At 47.0% G+C, this 22,046-nt stretch overlaps 1 protein-coding gene across 18 annotated transcripts in view; it reads right to left on the minus strand.

Moving 5' to 3' along the window:
• SNX29 (sorting nexin 29) overlaps positions 1–22,046 on the minus strand; it is a 577,711-nt gene that overhangs the window by 517,827 nt on the left and 37,838 nt on the right. For 16 of the 18 annotated variants that reach the window (XR_006513608.2, XR_011494296.1, XM_070484912.1 and 13 more), the window contains 2 exons: positions 18,870–18,994; positions 432–612 (listed from right to left, as the gene is read on the minus strand). Coding sequence is in view for 15 of the 18 variants with exons in the window: in XM_070484912.1 (XP_070341013.1) it covers positions 432–612; positions 18,870–18,994 (306 nt within the window). In the remaining 3 variants the exon portion in view is untranslated. The remainder of the gene's footprint in view (positions 1–431; positions 613–18,869; positions 18,995–22,046) is intronic. The other 2 variants (XM_070484916.1, XM_070484918.1) reach the window with 2 other exon arrangements.

Raw genomic sequence — 22,046 nt, forward strand, 5'->3', positions numbered from 1 at the left:
CAGAGAGAGCTTCACGAAAAGGCCTTGGAAGAAGCGCAAGCTTGTTCTCCTTAGCTAAAGCTCGTCAATGCTTGGGAGGTGCATGCATACCTTTGCAGCCCCCCACTCAGATCCTAAACAGAAGCCCACATTGAAATGCCACCAAGAGAAGAGCAGGCTTTGTCCTAAGACAGCAGCTCTCTCCACACTCCAAGCCTTAATAAGAAGCATCTACTGAGTGCTTGCTACATGCAGGAGCCACGCTGAGCCCTTTACAGGCATTCTCATGTATTCTCTGACCAACTGTGCCCACAGCACAGCTGAACAATCTGGGACTGTAAGAACCCAGTTGTCCCAGATGGAGGGACCGGGATGCGAATCCAGGCAGCCTGAATCCAGACGCCGTGAGTTTAGCCACTCGCCGCACCCCCTCCCACACCCGCTCGCGGTACCTGAGCCGGCTGCGGTCGGCCAGGAGCATGTGCAGGTAGCGCTCCAAGGAGTGCTCGTTGAGGGCGCAGCGCAGCCAGGCGCGGCCGCGGCCCACGTCGGAGGCGATGTGGCGCAGGGAGTAGAAGCGCTGCAGCTCGTGCTTGTTGAGGACCTCCTTCACGTAGAACCAGAACACGGGCTCTGCGGAGAGAGCGCACGGGCGCCTCGGAACTCGGCCGGGACGCTCATCATGTTTAGAGGAACGCCCCCTGGGCATTATTTGAGGAACGTAAAACGGTTACTTCCTTAGCACAGAAAAGGAAAACACAGGAGAGTAGCATACCAAAAATAAAGATGACCCCCAAATCTACCATCCAGAAATGATGACCACTCCAAACATTTTCAAGGACTTTCTTCCAGTCTTTTTTCCTATACTTTTCTTTTTACACAAAATTGACATCTGTGATAGGCTGAATTATGACCCCCAAAGATAACCATATCCTAATCATACGGCAAAAGGGACTGTGCAGATGTGATTAAGTCAAGGGTCATGAGATGGGGAGATTATCCTGGGTAGTCTCGGTGGGCCCAAAGAGGGCGATCTGACGCAGAGGAGGAGAAGGCGACGTGACCAGGGAAGCAGAAACCGAGACTGGAGTGATGTGGCACAGCCAAGGAATGCTAGGAGCCACCAGAAGCTGGAAGAGGCAAGGAATAGGTCCTGCCCTGGAGCCTCCAGAAGGAATCAGCCCGCCATCATCTTGACTTAAGTCCAGTGAAACTGACTTTGGACCTCTGCCCTCCATAACTGTAAGAAAGTAAATTTGTGTTATTTTAAGACACCAAGTTGGTGGTAATTTGTTACAGCAGCTATAAGAAACTAACATGACATCATATTGTATATGATACGTGATATATGTATACACATATACACATATATACATATACACACATAACATATATATATAAAATATTGTATCCTGGTTTGTTTCTTTTCTTGTCTAGATCATGAAAATTTTCCTATAACATTTAAAGATCTTTGGAAAACACGACTTTTGATGGCTTCCCAGTTAAACATAATTTAACTATTTCTCTACTGCTGGAAACATGATATATTGGCAATTTTCCCTATATACAGTAAGGAACATCCTTGTACGTAATTGTCCTCATTTCCAGTTCCTCAGGAGAGATCTCCATATGCTGAATTACTAGGTCTAAGAGGAACAGATTTAAGATTTTAAGGGAAAGCTAAGAAAGAGTGTTTTTATCCATAGAATAGTCAACGTATCTCCTCACATCCCACCTTTCTTATCCACACACACCTAGAACTTTCATAGTTATAATTTCAGTGCATACCTAATTTTGTGATCAATTTCTTCACTTAACATTGGCACATCAAAACTTCTTCACGCTGCCAACCACGTACCAGCCATTGCATTGAACACTTTACATCTGACCGCAGTCTGCTCAACGACCACGGCCACCTCCATGTCAAGACAAGGTCCGAGGCCTGGACGAGTGGCATAACTCACCCAGTGATACACAGTTAGCACGCGGTACAGCAGAAGGGGATCTTGAAAATTTCTAACTGCAAACCACTAAACCACACTGCCTTGAGAAGTGAGGGCGGGCTCTACCTTCTTCAAAATGATCATGCTCACGACTGCTTCAGATCCCAAGAGAGAAAATGCTGAGTCTCTGCTGCCAGACGGGGATTCTACTCCAGGAGCTAAACAGGCTCACAGGCCCCTCTGAGAATGTGACAAGATCTTCAAACCTACCCTTCCAGAGGATGCACATATACCCACCTCCGTAAAACGGACACCAGGTTAATAAGCTCACTCAAATATTTCTGTTCAGCTCAACCAGCATCGACCGCATTCTTACTGGAAGCCATGAACTGGGCAAGGCCATGGGATACCAGGTAGAGACAGGAAGGGCTCACCCCCACCGAGCTTCCAGTCCAGTGGGCAGTGAAGGGATCACTCAACAGAATGACCCTGGGCAGGTCACTCAGCCGTGCTAAGCTTCACATCCCCCTCCCTTAAAATAATCCCCAAAGTGCAGAATCACCCAGGGTTATTGGGGTAACTGCAGAAAACGGAGGAAAAGTGCTGAGCATGACGCCCAGCCCATGATGGCCAACCAGTTTGCTTAATAATTACCTTCTCATATGAGAGCATTTGTTATTTCCTCTTTTCCTTTTTCTGTTAACAGCATTTAAATGTATATGTACGTATGAGTGTGTGTACGTATTTGTGGATCAAGCTGACCTCTGGGATCATTTCAAATAAATGTCTCAAGAATGACTGGAAAAACCAGCAACAGGGCAGTTTACTCAGGAATACCTTCTGTCTCAATCCCTAAATGCCAGACTAATCCCCTTCCAAAACTCATTAGGTCAGCCCAAACCACACGAGTGCACAACAGCCTTCTTTCCACTCGCAGCCTCGCTCAGAAACCAGAACGGAGAATTTGGTGAGAGTGATACCCTGGGCCAGCAGGCCGGCCAATAACTTGTTTTGAAACACACCAGACAACCATCTGTACATCCATCACAGTTCAAATCAAGCGACCCTCAGCTGCATCCTGTCTTTCTTGGAAGCTGCAGTCACCTCCCTCTCACCTTGAATACACGTGAAACACCTTAAGGCGTGTTTTCACCTTTCAATTTCACAAATTGCTTACTGCTACAGAATCCTTCTAAAGCTTGCCAGAGCGATGCTGAGGATGATAAGAATTATCCCAGTAGGGCTCTGCTTCCACTGCCAGAATTAATGTGGTCTATTTAAAGTGCAGCTCACCTGCCACTTAACGCTTGCAGTGTCCATAATTTAATTTGGGAATATACACCAATCTCTTATTGCTTTGAAACGAGGGGCTAATTCCAAAAGTGGGCAAGGGCTTCTGGTTCTCCAAATTCCTGAAAGCCATCTGCCAACAAGAACAGGAGCCAGGAGGAGGGTGTTGGGGGAGCTACCTGGGCGCCTTGTTAATGAGGATGACTAACAGCACAGGGCCTGTGGCTAAATTTCCAACAGGCTTCAACTTTAATCGGTGCCAAGAATTCATACTTTGGAGGCCAAGGAGAATCCAAACCTTGGCTCGAATTCTGGTTCAGACATTGTGTGACCTTGGGCAACTTATCTTGTCCTTCATTTTCTTCATCTGTAAAATGGGGCTAACAGTACCGGCCTTTAAGCTTTGCTATGAAGGAAAAAAATGAGAAAATAAAGCACACATGTGAAGTGCTTGGTGCCCAGGCACGAAGGCAAGCAAACAACATCCCTTCCCCTTTTTTCTAGTCGCAGCACCCCTCTTTCCTAGGGGAACAACCATGTTCCATTTGGTTCCCTGTGAAGTTGCCTTCAGCACTGCCGACCTCTCCCTCCCACGGGCTGGGCAGGTAACCCAGGCTGGGCAATCACCTGGTGACAGCAGGGCATGTGCCTCGACTCGCCTCACACACCCCACCCTCATGCTGGCACTGTTTGATATTTTGTGAATCACGAATTGTTTTCCACACATACTTTGATTTTTTTTAATTATCTTGACTGCCGAGGGGGTTTTTCGGCACCCCCTTAAATTCTGTGGCTGAAGTGAGTGCTCACTGGCTCAGCCTAGTCCCAGCCCTGGACCACAGGTCCCACCCCACAACTTCTACCTGAACCACTAGAAGACAGGCCTTGTCTCCTTCGAGGACTGAAGTCAGCAAACAACGGCCCGAGGGCCAAATTCAGCCACCACCTGTTTTTGTAAGTAAAGTTTTATTGGAACACAGACATGCCCATTGTCTATGTGTCTGGGGCTGCTTTCCTGCTACAGCAACAACAGAGCTGTGACCTATGGGCCACAAAGCCTAAAATACTTACTCTCTGATCCCTGAAGGAAGAAATTTGCTGACCATTGTTCTAGAAGTAGGAGTTCTAATAATCGTGCAAATCTAGAACCACGTGGGGCCATTTTTCCCCCCTATCATGCAGAGCGAGCCCACCTGGGAAAGACGCCAGCCCTGAGAGAAGCAGGGCTGAGAAAGAGACAGATGTGGGGGATACTGAGCCCCTGAATCCAGCTCCACCCTCAGATTTCTTAGTTCCTTGTGTCAATAACTGCCCTTTTTCACTTACATCTGTCTAAGCAGCTTGCTTCACTTGCAACAAGAAGAAGCCTAACACAGTGAGATAAGGTATGTTCTTCAGTCATGTGACAATCATTTACAGAGGCCTGACAACACGCCAGGCACTGAGCAATGCCTGCGTGCATTAAAGGGGCGAATGCATCACTCAAAAATAAACAAAAAAAACATTGCTTAACAAGAAACAAAAAACCCAACCACAAGAAGCTAGGCTCCTTGTAAACAAAGAAAGACTTCTTTTTCTCTCATAACTAGTCCTAGAGGTAGACAGCTGGTTCAAAGGCTCTGTCACAGGCAGATCTCCAATCTCTTGACCTTCACCTCACTGTCTTGGGATTGTCACCACCTGGGAATCACATCCACAAGCGGAGCAGGAAGAAAGAGAACAAGATAAAGCCAGTTCTATCACTCCTTTTTTCAGGCAATGATAAGTAATCCCAGAAAACCGCAAGGGAGTGGAGAACAGGATGTCAAGACTGGCTTAATCACTCATGATCCGTTACCTAGAGAAGGCTATCCCACAACCCCAAGCACAAGCAGGGTTCTATCAACCAAAGAAGAAAAGACAAATGGGTTTTAAGTAGGAAACAGAATCAGCCGTACATGGTATCAAGCGTTCCAGGAACAAAAGGCAGACCAAGTGTTCCCATACTCCAGCCTGAGCCCTGGGCAGGCACAGGTGCTCCGAGATCCCAGTCACATCCCAGTGTGGATGAGCCCAACGACAAGACACAAGGGGACTGGCAAAGCCGAGTTTCCAATAAGGGGCTGTAGCTTTGTCACTCGGCCATTTTCCAACCGGCCACAAAACTGCTGCCTGGAATTAGAACCCAGTGACTGTGGTTTAAACATGAACCGTACATAATAATGACTTGTACTAAGTATGTAAACTTGATACTTTTTGCTTTTCTTAAATTGTGGTAAAATATGCATAATAGAATTCACCATTTTAACCATTTTTAAGTGTATAATTCAGTGGCATTAAGTACATTCACAATGTTGTGCGACTATCACCACTATCCATTTCCAGAATTTTCTCATCTTCCCAAATAGAAACTCCATAGCCATTAAACAATAACTCTCCCATTTTCCCCTCCCCTCAGCCCTTGGTAACCTCTATTCTACTTTCTGTCTTCTGTCTCTGTGAATTTGACTATTCTAGATACTGTATATAAGTGGAATAATATAATATGTGTCCCTTTGTGTCTGACTACTTTCACTTAGCATAAGGTTTTCGAGGTTCATCTGTGTTAGAGTATGCATCAGTACTTCATTTCTTTTTAGGGTTTAATAATACTCCATTCTATGTACACACCACATTTTGTGTATCCATTCATCTGATGATGGACATTTAGGTTGCTTCCACCTTTTGGCTCTTGTGAATAATGCTGCTATGAACATGGATGTACAAGCACCTGTTTGAGTGCCCACTTTCAATTCTTTTAGGTATCTATCTAGAAGTGGAAGTGCTGTATCACATGGTAATTCTGCTTAACTGTTTGAGAAACCAGCAAACTATTTTCCACAGCAGCTGCACCATTTTGCATTGATACCTTCTGAGTTAGAATTGCCTTTATTTCACTGCAACTGAAATTAACTCTGCTATTAAATTCCATTTTAGTTAGTTCTTAAACTCCTTTGCAGTTAGAAAAAACTTAAACTTGGCAATTAATGGTAACTTAGCCACTTTTTTTTTAATTGTGGTAAAATTCACTTAAAATTCACCATCTTAACCATTTGAAAGCACATAATTCAAAATTTGATACATTTTTAAAGAATGGATAAAGGCACAATAATCTGAGATACTGGATTACTTTTGAAGATTTCAATAGGTTTAAATTTAAAAACTAAACATTCCTACTGACTCCACAGACCAAACAGAAATTATCTTGATGGGGTGGATGGAGATCACAAAAATAAAGCCAGAAAAGGCAGCTCAGTTTGCTGCTTCCCTAGCTCCTCCACCCCTCTCTGTTTCACCTTGTCCCACTGTCCCTGCCCCTCCCCTGCTCCAACCACCTGGTCCCCAGGGCCTACTCAGCCATGCAAACAGAAACCACACCAGGGAGTCCACCGAAGGAATTTAATACAGGACATCTGTGACCAAGATTCTGGAAAAATCTCTAACAAGCTGAATAGGAGATAATGAAGCAACCTAGAGATTACCGATGTCAGAAAACCAACCCATCCCTAGAACCAGAGGAACAAAAGGAAGAGGTGGTGTTACCAGGGCTCCCGGGCAACAGCTGGGCTGTGGCAGAAGCACCAAGGAGCAATGTGGGATGAGGAGACAAAGGCCTAACCAGCAGACCACGTGGGACCTCCGTGGACCACTGCTGCTGCTGGAAACACCATGGAAAGCAGGGCTGAGAGGAAGAAATACTCTAGCTGCCTTCTTCCTCCACCTTCCCAACTCATCACCACCTCCCAGGGCCAAACCAAGCGGGAAGAGGATGGGCAAAGGAGCCTGGGAAATAGAGTTTTCACGGGAAGGGCAGAGAATAACTTGGAGAGCAAAAAGGCAAGTGACTGGTACACACTTTAAACTTGCTGAACCAGCTGGAATTCCTCCCCCAGTATCTAAGCTAATTCCCTCATTTCTTTAGGTCCCTATCCAACTGTCCCCGTAAAGAGGCTGTCTGACCCCTCTACACAGAAGAGTCAAACCTCCACCCAGGGCAGACAGCTAGCTGCTCCTCAAAATCGATTCCTCTCTTCTTCCTGAACCCCCACACACTATACTTCCCAGCCTGCTCTGCAGTGGCCAAGGGACTCACAGCTTCCTACTCCCGGACACCTTTCACTGCCTGATTCACTCATTTCTGTCACCTGTCTGGCCCCTGAGCATCTGAGTCCCGAGCTTGAACACCTCTGCATAGCACCCTTGGCATTCACCCACATTATACAAGACTCTACAGCGCCTCCTTTACTGAAAAGTGGGGACCTTCTCTAGCACCAAAGAAACAGGGACTTCTAAAGCTTGGATCTTGTTTCCTTTTAGGGGTGCACCCCACCCTCTGCTGAAGAGCCATTTTCATGTTAACAGGAGCAAAGCAAAGGACCCATGGAACCAACAGGCCAATAATAATGGACTAAAAACTGACAACTCTGAGGCCAAATCTGAGTCTTAATTTACAAGACATCAGGATCAAATGCCTTTGAAACAGCAGGGGTCACCTTTGGCCAAGAGGCACTGGTCCAGCTATACCAGATCTTAACATGCTGGGACAGTTTCGTGCCCCTTAGTAAACAGCCATTGGCCTAAGCCCTCAGCCACCTCAGCTGTCAAGGACCCTCCCAGGACCCTACGGACATCCCAATAATCTAAAGACTCACAAGTTAACACCTTGCCAGTAGGAGACGGCACTCCAGCTCCGGCTCCCTCCCTGAGGGCAGCAGTTCCCTACCAGCTGTTAGACATTTTTATCACCACCCCTGGACAGAGCTCAGTAATTTCTTTACACCTTCCGCAGCCATCCTTCCAAGGTCTCTTTCACCACAAGTAGCTGATTTCAAGCTCGTGAATACGAGAGACACACACAAAGAGGGAACCGAAAACATTGCAGGGATGAGAGGGTAGGGGAGCGGACTTCCCCTCACAATCAAAAGGCCCAGGCTTCTCCTGGCACATGCAGCTTCCTCCAAAATTAATTTTCTGCAGAAATGAAAGTGTGACCCAAGGTGACCCAGTGAAGCAAAATACAAATCCTGCTTTGAGTTAAATGCAATCAACCATTTTCAAAAATCCCCACTGAGGACCAGGGAAGTTGGCTTCTCTAATTTTACAGTTGGGGGTATACTCCTACCATCTGCTCTCAACTGACTGTGAAGATGTACAGACAGCAGAGGGTGGGTTTCACTTCCCAGGAGAATGGGCGGCATGTCCTCAAGTCTGAGTCCTCGAGTCATTCTTCTGAATGTAGTTTTTTGGTGGCCAAGCATCTGGCAATACACTGGAGCTACAAGGATGACCAAGGATGGACCCAGTCCTTGACCATCGAGACAGACAGTCAAGAAAACAGGCAGCGCCATATATAAGCTTGATGAGAGAAGGACTCAGGACTACAGAATGGGCTCCTACAGGAGGGGCACAGGCCAGCTGAACTGAGTGGGGCGCTCAGGAACGACTTTTTGAGAGAAACCTAAAACTTCAAGAAAGAATAGATCAAAACCACACAATGAGATACCACTTCACACCCATTTGAATGGCTATTATCAAAAACACACAAAAAAAAGCAAGTGTTGGTGAGGATGTGGAGAAATTGGAATTCTTGTGCATTGCTGGTGGGAATGTACAAGGGAGCAGCCAGTATGGAAAACAGTATGGTGCATCTTCAAAAACTTAAACAATCACCATATGATCCAACAATTCCACTTCTGGATACACACCCAAAAGAACTAAAAGCAGGAACTTGAACAGTTCTTTGTACGTCCACGTTCGTGACAGCACTATTCATAACAGTCAATAAGAGGAAGCAACCCGGAGTTCCATAAACAGATGAGTGGATAAACAAAGTGTGGTACACATATACAATGAAATACTATTCAGCCTTAAAAAGGAAGGAAATTCTGACACACGCTACACACGCACAACCCTAGAAGACATTATGATAATGAAATAAGTTAGACAGAAAAGGATAAATATTGTATGACTCAACTTATACGAAGTACCTAAAGTAGTCAAATTCATAGAGACACAAAGTAGAATGGTGCCAGGGGGTTGGTGGGAAGCGGAAATGGGGGGGTTATTGTTTAATGAGGATAGAATTGCAATATGTGAAGGTGAAAAGGTTCTGGAGATGGATGGTGTGATGGTTATACAATGTGAATGTAGTTAATGCTTCAGAACAGTACACTTTAAAGTGGTTAAAATTATCATTTTTATGTTACGAATATTTTACCACAATTCTAAAAAGAGAGAGAAAATAGAAGTTTGAGCAGTTGACATTTCAGTGACGGTTGGGGAGGAAAGCAGACAATGGAAGAGAAAGAAGAATACTTCCAGACTCGAAGAGTTTTAGGACTGTAGAAACCAGCAGTGCTGTTCAAAATTTATGATTTAGCCATCTAAACTGGTCAGAGGTATTGAGCAATGAAAACACAGTGGCACTGAAGACCCCAGAGAGTCTAGCATCAGCGCTGTGGTTGCTGAACTGTGGGGAGGTCCCAGGGGTCCCCAGGCAGGGGCTGTGGCAGCAGGGGCACTTGTGGGGCTCAGGTCGTGGGTTTTTTATCAGCTGGATAGAAGTGGTGCAACGTCTTACCTGTTGGCTGCATATGAGCCCTGAGTGTGTGGTATTGTTTACAGGAAGGGCAGAGACAGACAAAGCTGGAAGGAGACAGATCTTGGAAGCCATGTCAAGGAGTGTGTCCTCTGTCCCAACTCAGAGGACCATGAGAGAGCTTTAAGTAGGGGGTGCAGGTGGGGAGCAGGTTGGTCATGTAAGACCCCTCTGGCTATAATGTGCAGAGTGGATTAGAGCTGATCAAGACTGGAGGCAGAAAGACATAATTGGGGAGAGAGAAGAAATTCATTAAGGATGGAGGAAATGTGAGTGGATTAGGGGACCATGTGAGAAACAGAAAACACAGGGCTTTGGGAAGGACTGGTTTAGGGGCAGAGGGAAAGGAGGAGGAGGAGGCTGGGAGGAAGCCTGAGTGCTCTCCAGGAGGCCTGGGTGAAGGGCAGAGCCATTCACTAAGCAAGAACACAGGAGCAAACATGGGGAGGGGGTTGAGGACTCAGTCTCGGAGACTTTGACAAGCCTGTGGTACACCCAAATAGAGACACTGAGAAAGACAGAGCTCAAGGGAGTGGTCTGCTGGAGGTATAACAGAGTAACCAACACACAGATAGCAATTTCCACCAAGGAATTCAGACAGCACGTGCAGAAACAGTCAACAACAGAATCTGAGGATGCATAATATCTAACATTTGAGGGTGTAGAAGTGATATGCCAAGACGGATAAGCCAAGAAGTAGAAAGTATGCCAGGAGGTTGCGGCCTTGCAGAAGAGAGGGGACGACAGTGTTTCAAGGGCAGAGAGTCCTTGGTGCCAAAGGCTGCTGAACAGATAAGGAAGACTAAACTTAAATTTTACAGGACATGCAGCTCAATAACAGCAAGTGTGTCTCTGGTATGTTCTGAAACAAGCCTACCACCTTGTAATAGACTGCCAACACATAACCTAATGATGATATACTGATGATTAACAAGAACATCAAATTCCAAGGTTATGCCACGAAATGCCACTGCTATGGTCTCATGTGTCCCCCCACAATTCACTTGTTGAAATCCAAACCCCCAAAGATGATGGTATTAGGAAGTGGGGCCTTGGGAGGACCTGTAGGTCATGACGTAGAGCCCTCCTGAATGAGACTAGTGTCCTATTTACAAAAGAGGCTCCAGAGGGATCCCTTGCTCTCTCTACCATGTGAGGATGCAGCAAGGAGGCACCGGCTGTGAACCAGGAACAGGGCCCTACCCAACCGTGCAGGCATCTTGATCTTGCACTTTCCAGCCTCGAGAACCGTGAGAAATAAATGTCTGTGGTTTATAAGCCACTCAGTCGGTGGTATTTTGTTATAGCAGCCCAAATGGACCAGGACAGCCACTAACTGCAGTGGTGTCTTCAAATTTCTCCAGTAGAATGGAAAATAATTCATTTTTCCACAATGCCTTCTGCATTGGCTACTTGGGCTTCCAATGGCTGCAAAATCTACTAATTCCAAGACAATGCAGAGCTCTCAGTCACTTGATTTTTATTTAATTTAAAAATTAATTTTTGCTCTTTTCCTCAAAAATTAATCACTTCCTTTGTAGCCCTCTGGAGTGGTCCTGGTATAAGGTACCTCAGGAATCCTGATATACACTACTATGCACATTGAATAAGGCCCTTCCTTCCAGCCAATATGTATTTGTTGAACCTATTTTTATTGAAGAACTTACATATTTCCAGACACTGTGCTAGGCACTGGGAAGTCAAGAGGAAGGAAAACAGACATGGTGCCCTGCCCTCCCCAAGCTTGCCATCTAGTGGATTATACAGACAACAGACACCTGAATATGGTGTGACAATAAGGCAAAGTGGAATCCCCGTCCTTTGTTCTCTAAGGCAGCAGTTGGCAAACTTTATCTGTAAAGTGCCAAGTAGTAAACACTTTAGACCTTACAGGCCAGATGGTCTCAGTCCCAACTCTGCCTAAAAGCAGCCATAGACAGTAGATAGATAGATAGATGTGGCGGCGTTCCAATAAAACTTTATTTAAAAAGTAGGTGGTGGGACATAGTTTGCTGACCTCTGCTCTGAGTGATCATAGCTTACTTAATAATGGCTGCTTAACTTACTCATGATCAAATTGGGGGGATCACGATCTTTCAGAGAGCCCTCTTTCTGGAAACAATAGGCCATTATGAATAAAATCAAAAGCTTCAGAATCACAATCATGCAGACCTGAGAAGAAATCCCAGCTCTGCCGCTTAGCTCTGGAACAGTAAGCAAAGTATTATATTTCTCTGGGCCTTATTTTCTTCATCTGTAAAATGGGGATGCTCTAGTTCACTATGCATCACCACCTCAGGAACGAAATGGGATAATGATCATGAAGGGTCTAAGAAACCCCCTGGGTCACAGCAGCTGCACGATACGAGTCACTAGCAACAAATAAAGCCAGGCCTGTGGTCAGCCAATTAAACAGAAAGAGCAGAAAATATCCAGGTGTCATTTCCAAGATTAATGTGCTAATCACATTTTTCCTCCCATTTCTGGAGCACAGGTCTTCGACCTTTTCTTTAAGTTGCCTTGCTTTTCTCTATGGTTTTAGTTAGGATGTTTTCGGATGCAAGTAAAAGGAGATCCAACTCAAAATGGCTTAAAGCATTAGGGAATTTATTATCTCATGTAACATTAAGTCCAGAGGAAGGACAGGTTCAGAGTTGGTTAATTCAGTAGCTCAGTGACATCATCAAGGATCCAGGTACTTTCCATCTTTCTGAGCTGCCATCCATGGTGTACTGGCTTTTGTCCCCAGATTTGTCCCCCTTCATGGTCACAAGATCATTGCCACAGCTCCAAACATCACCGTCTCATGCAACAACCCAAGGCCATAAAATAAGCCTTCTCTTGAGTCTCCATTTAAACAGCAAGGAACTTTCTCAGAAGCCCCTCAGCGGACTTCTCCTTCCTTCCCTTTGGTCAGAACCGTGTCCCATGCCTCTACCTAAACCAACTACTACAGGCTGAGAATTATTACAGCTGGCCTGATCTGATCCAGATTCACTCCCCCTGGGGCTGGCATGAGGCCTGAAGCTCGTGGCCACCCAATTTCTGAAGAAAATCCGAGTTCTATTAGCGAGAAAGAAGAGACAGAACTGCTGGGTGGGGAGCAAGCAACGCCCGCTGTAATTATTCGTGCTACCCTGCACGGCTGGAAGGGAAAGTTAACCAAACTGCAGGACCAGACTCTGCCCATGCAGACTCCCATCTCACCCCCAGATCAATCACTCACGCAGACAAACCCTGTCACTTGTCAGAGTAAGAGAAAATGGCTCCACCAGACACAGCCGACTCTCACTTCTGGGGTCTGAATCCTGAAGGAGACACGCGGGTGACCTCGTCCCGAGCCTCTCTGGGTCCTGCGTAATCTATCTGGATGATCTACTTGAGGGGATCGAGTTTGGGATGGACACTGCTTCCCACGCGCGCCAACAATGCTTCTCAAGGCAAAGCTGAGTTGGCGGCATAACTGCTCGTAATCATGTCCACCTCACCAACACTGCTCAAGTCAGGGATGTCTGGGTAAAAACTCACCGAGGCAAAAACAAGAAACCTGAATGCGAGGCCAAAAACAAAAACACTTGACAGTAAGCTAGGGCACGGGAGAGGCTTGCAGGCACTGATTAAAATCATCCCAGAACTTGCAAACCCCCTTTCCAGGCGATGGTCTATCTTGGGGAGGAGAAAAGTGGAAAAGTAACTGAGGATGGTCCCACACAAAGGTGGCACATCTGGCAACAGGAAAAGGGCCACGCTCAAGTGTCACTTCAAGGGGCCACTTTCAGCTCTGGGAGATTAGCCTGGACCAGACAACTCTCCCACAAAAACAAGAGCAACTAAAAAAAGCAGACAATTTTTTAATTAAAACAAACTGAAGGCCCAGGAGCTCTGCAAAGGTGGGAAAGATCTGAGGAAGTCGGACCCAGAGAGAAGGGAGTTCCACAGACAGGGGTCCTACCCTCAGAGCCTTAGTTCGCCCCTGAGGCTCTTTCCAGCTACAGGCTTCCCTGAGGAGAAGGTGAGCAGAGCGTCCAGAATTCCCTCGAGCTTGGAAAGGAACAAAATTACAGTTCAGGGCCTGCTGAGGAAGAAGGGCACAGTAATCACCTCAGGGACTCAGCTGTGTACTAGACCAAATAGTGTCCTGTGTCCCCCTCATATTCATGTCCACCTGGAAGCCCAGAAGGTGACTTTATTTGGAAAAAGGCTCTTTGCAGATGTAGTTAGCTGAGATGAGATCATACTGGAGTAGGGGGCGCCCTAAGAACTGCTGTTCCTCTAAGGAGAGGAGAGGACACAGAGACACAGACCCGGAGGAAAGGCCGGCCGAAGACAGAGGCCGAGCCCGGAGGGACGAAGCTACAAGCCCGGGGACGCCCAGGACTGCTGACAGGCAGCAGGAACGCGCTCTCCCGCAGAGCCTCCGGAAGGAACCAATCCTGCTGACACCTGCATTGTGGCCTCCAGAACTGAGAGAGAATAAATTTCTCTCTGTTGTTTGAAGCCACCTAGAGTGTGGAAATCCATTATGGCAGCTCTAGGAAGCTGGAAACCTCAAAGAACTACACCCTAGAAATAAGGCAGAAGCAGAAACACATCCCCTTAAGTGCTGACGCCCAGGTGGGAACTGGCTCAATCCTTGACCAGATTAAATGGATCTCCTCACCCTAACAGCCTGAGAAGCATCAGTAAATCCTCCCTCAAGAAAGATAACATCATCCCACACTTCAAAGTGCCTCTGATTCTTCACACACAACATCTGGCATTCAGTGGAAAATAGAGGCACTGCAGGGACAAGAGTGTATTCAAAAGCAAGACAAAAACAAAAACTAAGGGACTTCTAGCTACAGCCAAGTGAGAAGGTGAACAAATCCTCTCCCCAAAAACCAACTATAAAACTAGACAAAATTGACAAAAACAACTGTTTTAGTACTCTAGAAACCGACTTCAAAGGCTTATAATCTGAGAGGTATTTACACTTGAAAACTGCTGAATTTAAGGGAACGATAGCAACAGTGCAACAATAAATGAAAACCAACACTCTGTCTCCAGCGTCAGGGGCGAGAGGGAGAGGTGGAGACTGGTGAGCTAGGGCACGTCTCCCCATTTACAGAGGGCAGGGGCACCCGGCTCCAAACAAAGTCAACAGAAAATGTGGGCCCAGAGTCAGAGGTCCCCAAGTTTAAGACAAGCTAGAAATCCATATTTCAACACGAAATCTTCTAATTGTTAAATGTTGGCAACTTAAAAAAAAATTTAAGTACACTGTACAAGGGTACCAGTTTCCAAACTCAGTCCTACATGCACCGTCACCCAGAGGACCCCATGCAGTCACGCCTCTGGCAGACTCTCAGTATTACCTGCTGTATTGTGATTCTCAATAATGCCATTTTGTTCAGTCATTACTCTGAAGTTTCAGCTTTTCTCTCTTCATCTGTCAACAGAGCTAATGCAAGAGCACTGTGGATTAATTCATGTTATTTATTCTCTCTTGTCACTGTGAATTCAGCTAACTGAGCTGGAGAGGTCTACAGAGGAGCAGCAATGGGCATCAGGCCTGCTGCCAGAGGCGGGAGCCAGGAAGAGGCAGGAATTTGACATCAATCTGACCTGGGCTGGAATCCTCAGCTCTGCCGTTTACCAGCTGTGGGAACTTGGGCAACTTATCAACTCATTTGAGCCTCAGTGTCATCTTCCAAAAAATAAGGACACCATCATCTACCCTAGAAAGTTACTGCCACATTATCGTCAAGAAGCACCCTCTCCAGCAGCTCGGTGCCAAGGCCTGGGCTTTGCAGGCACTTTCCCCTCAAGCCCCACCACAACCCTACGAGGCAAGTCCTTTATCAACCTTATTTTACACATGAGGAAATGGAAGCTCAGAGAAGGGATGTCCCAGAGAGCTCACGTGTGACAAGTCACTGAGCAGGGATTTCAACCTTGTCGTCGACTCCTGAGTCTGATATTAACCCCTAAGCTACATAAAGGGCCTCGCTCAGCAGCCAGCAGGGATGAGGGAGCAGAGAGATGCTCATTTCCATCCACTCCTTCTCTTCAGATTTCCTTTTCTTCCCTCGGCCTGAAAGGGCCATTCCAATGGCTTTAAGAAAGCCACAAGAAGCCACTGATCTGCTCTTTCCCAACTCTCAGCAGCTGAACCTAGCCACCCCCGTGTCTCTCACGAGGTTTCTAATCAAATGTTCAATAGCAGGAAAGAGGTTTTAATCAGCCAAGGACCATCCTGCACCTGTGAATGGTTAATTAACACTGCTGACAATCACAACAGAAGCCCTTTGCTGCCACTCAAGGGCTAAGCTACTTTGGTCTTTCCTTTGCTTCTAATTGGCTAGGAGGCCACCCAGCACATCCTCCTCAACAGAAAACAAAGCCAGAGCCTCTGCTCGCTTGTCAGTCTCTTTGGGATGCAGGTGCAGAAACGATGCTAAGACCCGGGGCAGTGGGAGAATGTCAATGTGGAGACGTCTTGCAAATGTGCTGGTGCTTCTCTGGTTATCAAGGCCAAGGAATGAAAAGACACGGATTCTAGTCTGGGTGAGAACAGAAGGAACCGTTCTTCACGGCCAAAGGTCAGATCCTCGGGGAGGACGAGCTGGAGGAAGAGGCTAAAAGTTCAAAGGGTGCTGGGGAGAGGAGGTAGCTGGTTCAACATTTCTGAGGGGCTATGAAGTGAGGCAGGTGCTTCTCAGGAGGCCTCCTGACAAGCTCCCGGGCAGACGAGACGATCCACCTCTACAGGTGGAAACAACTAAGGCTCCAGGGGCCCTTCCCAGGTCATACCAGACCTACCCTCACAGCCTGACGCCAAAGCCAGGGTAGCCTCTGCCATGCCCAGCAGCTGCCCTCACCTCGGCAGAAGCAGACCCAGAGCCTCACGGTCTACTCCACACCAGTTTCTCTAAGGTAGCTCCCCCAGAGACAGGTAAGATGGAAACAGGAAGAAATACAAGGGCCTGGCAAGCCAAAGGGGACTCTGGGAAAGCCACGTCCTCGAACAGCTCATCAACCAGCTATAGCCTAAGCCCTCCCCCACGCAGAGGCTCAGGAGAGCATCATGGCCATGAGAAGCCACCAAGACAACTGAGGCTGGCACCCAAGGTGGCCAAGGCAGCTGGCAGTAGTCTCTTCGAGGACTGAGGCCCTTGATGCTGACTCACCTCTGAACTGGCCCCCTACACTTCCGACTTCTGAAGAAGGGACTCGGCACAGAAGAAAAAGCAGTGACAGGAATCTCTCTCGCAGCTGTGCCCTGACCCCAACAGGAACCACATTCATTTCTGAAAGTTAGCAACTAGTGAGATGAACAGGAATCAAAGATTTGTGGAAGGGCTGAGAGGAGAAAGGAGGGAGATACACCAACACGAGGGAGAGGGCGGGGCGAGGGCTTCAGTGGGCAGAGAATTGCCAGACCCCTCCACCAGACACGGCGAGGGCTGATTTCAGCCATGAAAGGAGGGCAACTAGCAAAAGATGGCACATTTTACTCAGCAGTGACACTGACATTACCACAGTAGCTAGAAAGATTCAGGAATTTGGGGGCGGCAGCCACAAGCAGGGTCTGAAAGAAGCTGCTCTTGCAGATGTGGGGGAGGGGAAGGACATAGGATGTTTTCAGACGACGCGCTACACTTCAGGGTTCCCATCCAAAGCAAATCATTGCGAACAGTTTCCTCATCTGGAGAGCAGAGAAATAGAGGTCGCTACTACTGTAGGGGAGGAGGACATTTCCTCTCCCCAGATGGGGGTTCGTCTGGCTGGAGAACGAATTAAATTCACATGAGACAGAATAGCAAGAGAAAATTAAAGCTTTATGAGGAACCATGGCCCGGGGCCTTTCTTCCCGAAGGAAGAAAGGACACCGAAGAAGTGGGGTGCACAGAGTGGTTATATACCCCCAAACAGGGTGTTTCACATGTGATGGAAATGTCCCTCCCACAATAGTCACAAGATTGCCCTGTCTGGCACAGTGCTTGATGGACACAGCAGGTAATGGTCTGCTATCTCGGTGGGCGTAGAAGGAGGCAAGTCGATTGTCTGGAGCTGGGCGGTCACAGGTGAGCGCAGCAATCAGTTCCCAGCCTAAAGAAAGATGCTTAATCCTTAAAGAAATGCCAGCGTTGGGAGGGGGAGGGAAGTCAGTTACAGGAGGTTACCAGACTAGCACAATAAAATGCAGATTTAAGTCCTTGCCTTTGGTATTGATTAAGAGTTTTTAGAGAGAAGGTCATCTCCTTTCTTCTTCCTGGTACAGAGAGGGAGGCACCTTTTGCACATAGAGATTTACCTTACAAATGTAAACGTGTCCTAACAAAGGGCAAGTTCCATTCCCCAGAGCCTCCTTCCCTGTCCCAGTTTATCAAAAGCAATCAGCCTCAAATAATCCTGATGCCAAAGAGACATACCTTGGGGTGGCCAATTTCAGGTCCCCACACTACTCACAGGGCTGTTGTGAGAACTAAACAAGTTAACTCACATAAAAGACTAACAAAGTGCCAGGCTGCACCAAGCACCCGTATGTTTTAAGGGTTATTAGCGTTATCCCCGTCATTCAGAGACAGAGGAACAGAGCACGCGGGAACCGCTTTAATGACTTTGAAATGGATGGAAGCAGAACGATAAACTCAGAGACCTGCGTGGTTTCTGCTGCTGCTGTTGGAGACAGCTTTAATTACGAAATGTCACGTATCCCCATGCATAAAATTAAAACAGATTATTAATTTCCCAGCAATTGCCACACCACGTTGGGAAAATAAGCACCTTGGCTGCAGGCCCCAAGCCCCTCAGAGACTGCAACACATGGCTCTGAGAATCCTGCACAAAGGATGTCCTCATTTAAATTAAGATGCCAGACAACACCATTACTGACTACAAGTAAGACATCCTTACACATGGATCTCTGCACCGCCACGCCACGTCCCCGCAACACGTCCCACACAATGACCGCCTTGCCCACTATTAAAAAATAAAAATTAAAAGAGAGAGCCAGAGACCAGACAACGTCCTCCAGGCCGCAACTGGCCCCACGGTACCTGTTTCAGTTTTGCTGGCGAAGCCTGCTGCCTGTTTGAGGGCAGCCGCTGTTAGTGCTAATCCTCGACTCCTCTTCAAGCCATGCTGCAGGACAGCCTCAAACTGGGCGCACAGACAGGTTACCCTGCGAGAGAAGCAATGATTTATCAATTCACCCCGAGAAGGGCAGGAAACCACCAGGATGGCCCCAGCATCTCCAGGGAGGGGGTGAGTTGCCAGGTGTGAACCTCAGCGTGAAGGTACACACTAGACACCTGGATCTACAGGCAGGTAATTGACATGTAATTGACCTGGGCCGCTCCACACACCTCTCTCCATTTATATTTGTTTCTCATAACTCAGGGAAGCCCCACACAGTCTAGCCATATTCATCAGACTGGTGAAAGCACAGTAACAATTCGCAAGAAACAAGGGAAAATGGAATTGGTGCCAGTCAGCAGAGGAGAGGGAAAAAAAAGCCAATTTAAAAACAAATCAGTTTGGCGTGGGGAGGGGTTGGGTGTTAATTGCATCCAATTCACAAGTTTCAACTCTAATTCTTACCACGTGTAGTTTAAGGAACAAGATTATCTTTTTAAGAGATTGAATTCACCAGCCTGCCAAATTGGAAACATTGTGTAATTTCATGGCCTGTTACATACACTAAAACAATAATATGAATTCTGATTCTTGTTCTTTATTTTGCTGTAAGAGATTACATTGTGAAGTCAGATCCAGAGTTGATGGAATTTTCAATTAAGTTACAATTACTGTGCATTTAATTGAATTTATTTCTCAATAATCAAAGAAATAGGAGATTCAAGAACATCTTTGCAAAGAGATAAGGTCACAGCAACTACACTCGATTCTCAGCAATCCTCCCAGGGCTCCTGGGCGCCCAGCCCAACTGGGTCAGTGGACTTCAGAGACCCTTCCATTCACTCACACAACAAATGTTAAGAAATCCTGAACTCCTATCTGCCAGGCACAGTTCTAGGCTCTGAGAATACGAAGAGACAGGTAAGGTCTCTGCCTCACCACATTTGCACGGTTCTAGCAGATACACAAACAAATAAGCTAACCAGACCATTTCAGTTAATGAGAACTTTGAAGAAAATAAAACAGGACGAGTTGGTAGGTGGAGACAGGGCAGGGACAGCCTTGGATTTTATGGCCTGAATGGAAGTAACTTTGGAGTTATGACCTGGATATGACAAGAAGCAAAGGGCTGGGCAGAGGGGCCCAGTGCAAAGGCCCTGGGGCCACCACCATCTGGCTCAACCTTGCCTAACTGCAGGCATTTCCTGCTCCACCCACCAGCACACTTGTAGTAATAATACTCCAAAGGCTTATCACTCTGTGGGTGGTAAAATATTTTCATGTCCATTACTTCATTAGCTCCTCCCATCAACATTATGATATAGGTGAGGCAGGTGTTATCTCCATTTTACACTTGAGGAAACAGGCTTACAGACATTTAAGAGATACTACGTAATAAGAACATAGTAAACAGCAACATAAGACGCACCTAATTAGCAGCAACATCTGTACTCCAACCCTCCCACCCCCATGCTGATCCAAGGTGGGTTCCACTCCACTCCACACCACCAAAACAAGCACGCTTATTCTAAGACAAAAAGTCCTCTCCCTCCCATACCCCACCTTTACTCAAGTCATCTGTCTACACCAGAACACCTTAACACGGCATCAGCAAATACACAGCACTTGCACGTTTACTCTCCATTCTGTGCCCGTGACAGACATCACTAACCCATCCCAGCATTCAGGGCTACCACTGCCAACAATCAAAGTTGGCCCTCCAAGGAAGGGAGCCTATTTGGCATCCCAAACCTAACGCCTGTCCTAAACTACATTATTTGGTTTCCAACTCCTACCTTGTCTTCCTGGCTCCCCTGCACCTAGTCAGTGCCTGGTACATAACGTGTGCTCCATGAACGTGAGTGAGTAATCTTCAACCACGGGTCCCAGAATAGTCCTCCGTTGAAACAACCCTCTTTGCTGGGCAGATGTCACTCCTAAATATTACATGTGCGTATGCTAGTCTCTCTACATATCCACGCAGGCGCATATCTGAGGGCTTCCTGAAAGCTGGGACACCCACCAAAACGATCTAAATTCCACAGGAACCGAAACAGAGGCATAGCGAAATGGAGCAAGACCAGGGCCCTATCTCAGGGGGAAAAAATGAAAACCGTGGGCTGTGTTTAGAGTTCTCCACAATAAACCACAGCCTGTCCCTTTAAATGAGCCATCTGCAAATACAAGTAACTCAACAATCCCTCTTAGTTTGCTTGGCTCTAATGCAGTCAGTGACTGCCCCGCCTACTCCGGATCACACCTGGCCCCTAAGGGGAATGGAATGCAGGTGAACAGCACAAAGCCAGTCCCCAAGGTTCGGGTTACATCAGCAGTATCACCATCCAGACACAGACAGGTCACAATCAATCTAAGACAGCAGAAAACCCAGATGCCTGCTAGCCCTCTAGCTAATTCACTAGGACGCCTGCCTTTCTGAAGGCCGTTCTAATTAACACCCTCCAGGGGTCCCCTTTTCACCTCCCCATTCCACCTGACTTTACACCTGCTGGTCATTCTGACTTAGCTCAAGGGACTCCTCCTACAGGAAGCCTTTCTGAGTGCTTCCTCATTCCGAGCTTCTTCCTACTGCAGGACTTGGCCAGTCTCTCTGTGAATGATGCGCTCCACACAGGTGTCTCCTCTTGCTCATGAGCTCCTTACAGCAAGGATCGCACCTCATTCATCTTAGTTGCCCCAGCACTTAGCACGATGCCCCGCTACTGTGGGAAATATGACCCAAATGGTCCCTCCCCTCAGAGAACTCAGAATACGGACTTGATGTACATTGAGGTGAGGGACGCATCTCAGGAGATCTTGTATAATTTTTAATCCAAATCCAGGTCAGCTAAGACTAGTGAATGAAGGAGAACACACTTGTCCAACCCCGTGAATCTATACCCCTTGGCTTGTGGCGGGCACTCTGGAGGCACTGACTTATAACCATGTCACCCTAAGGTTTTCCATTTCTTCCCATCTTTACTCAGTTCCATGATAATTCCTGCAAAATGAAAGCGGCTCCTGCTCTAGTGGAGTTCTTTATTTTCTCAGCTCAGTCTCTCCTATATCCCAGAATGCTCTCTGCTAAATGCTCTCTGGAA

This window comes from Equus asinus, chromosome 14 (genome assembly GCF_041296235.1).
Source record: "Equus asinus isolate D_3611 breed Donkey chromosome 14, EquAss-T2T_v2, whole genome shotgun sequence".
NCBI lineage: Eukaryota > Metazoa > Chordata > Mammalia > Perissodactyla > Equidae > Equus > Equus asinus.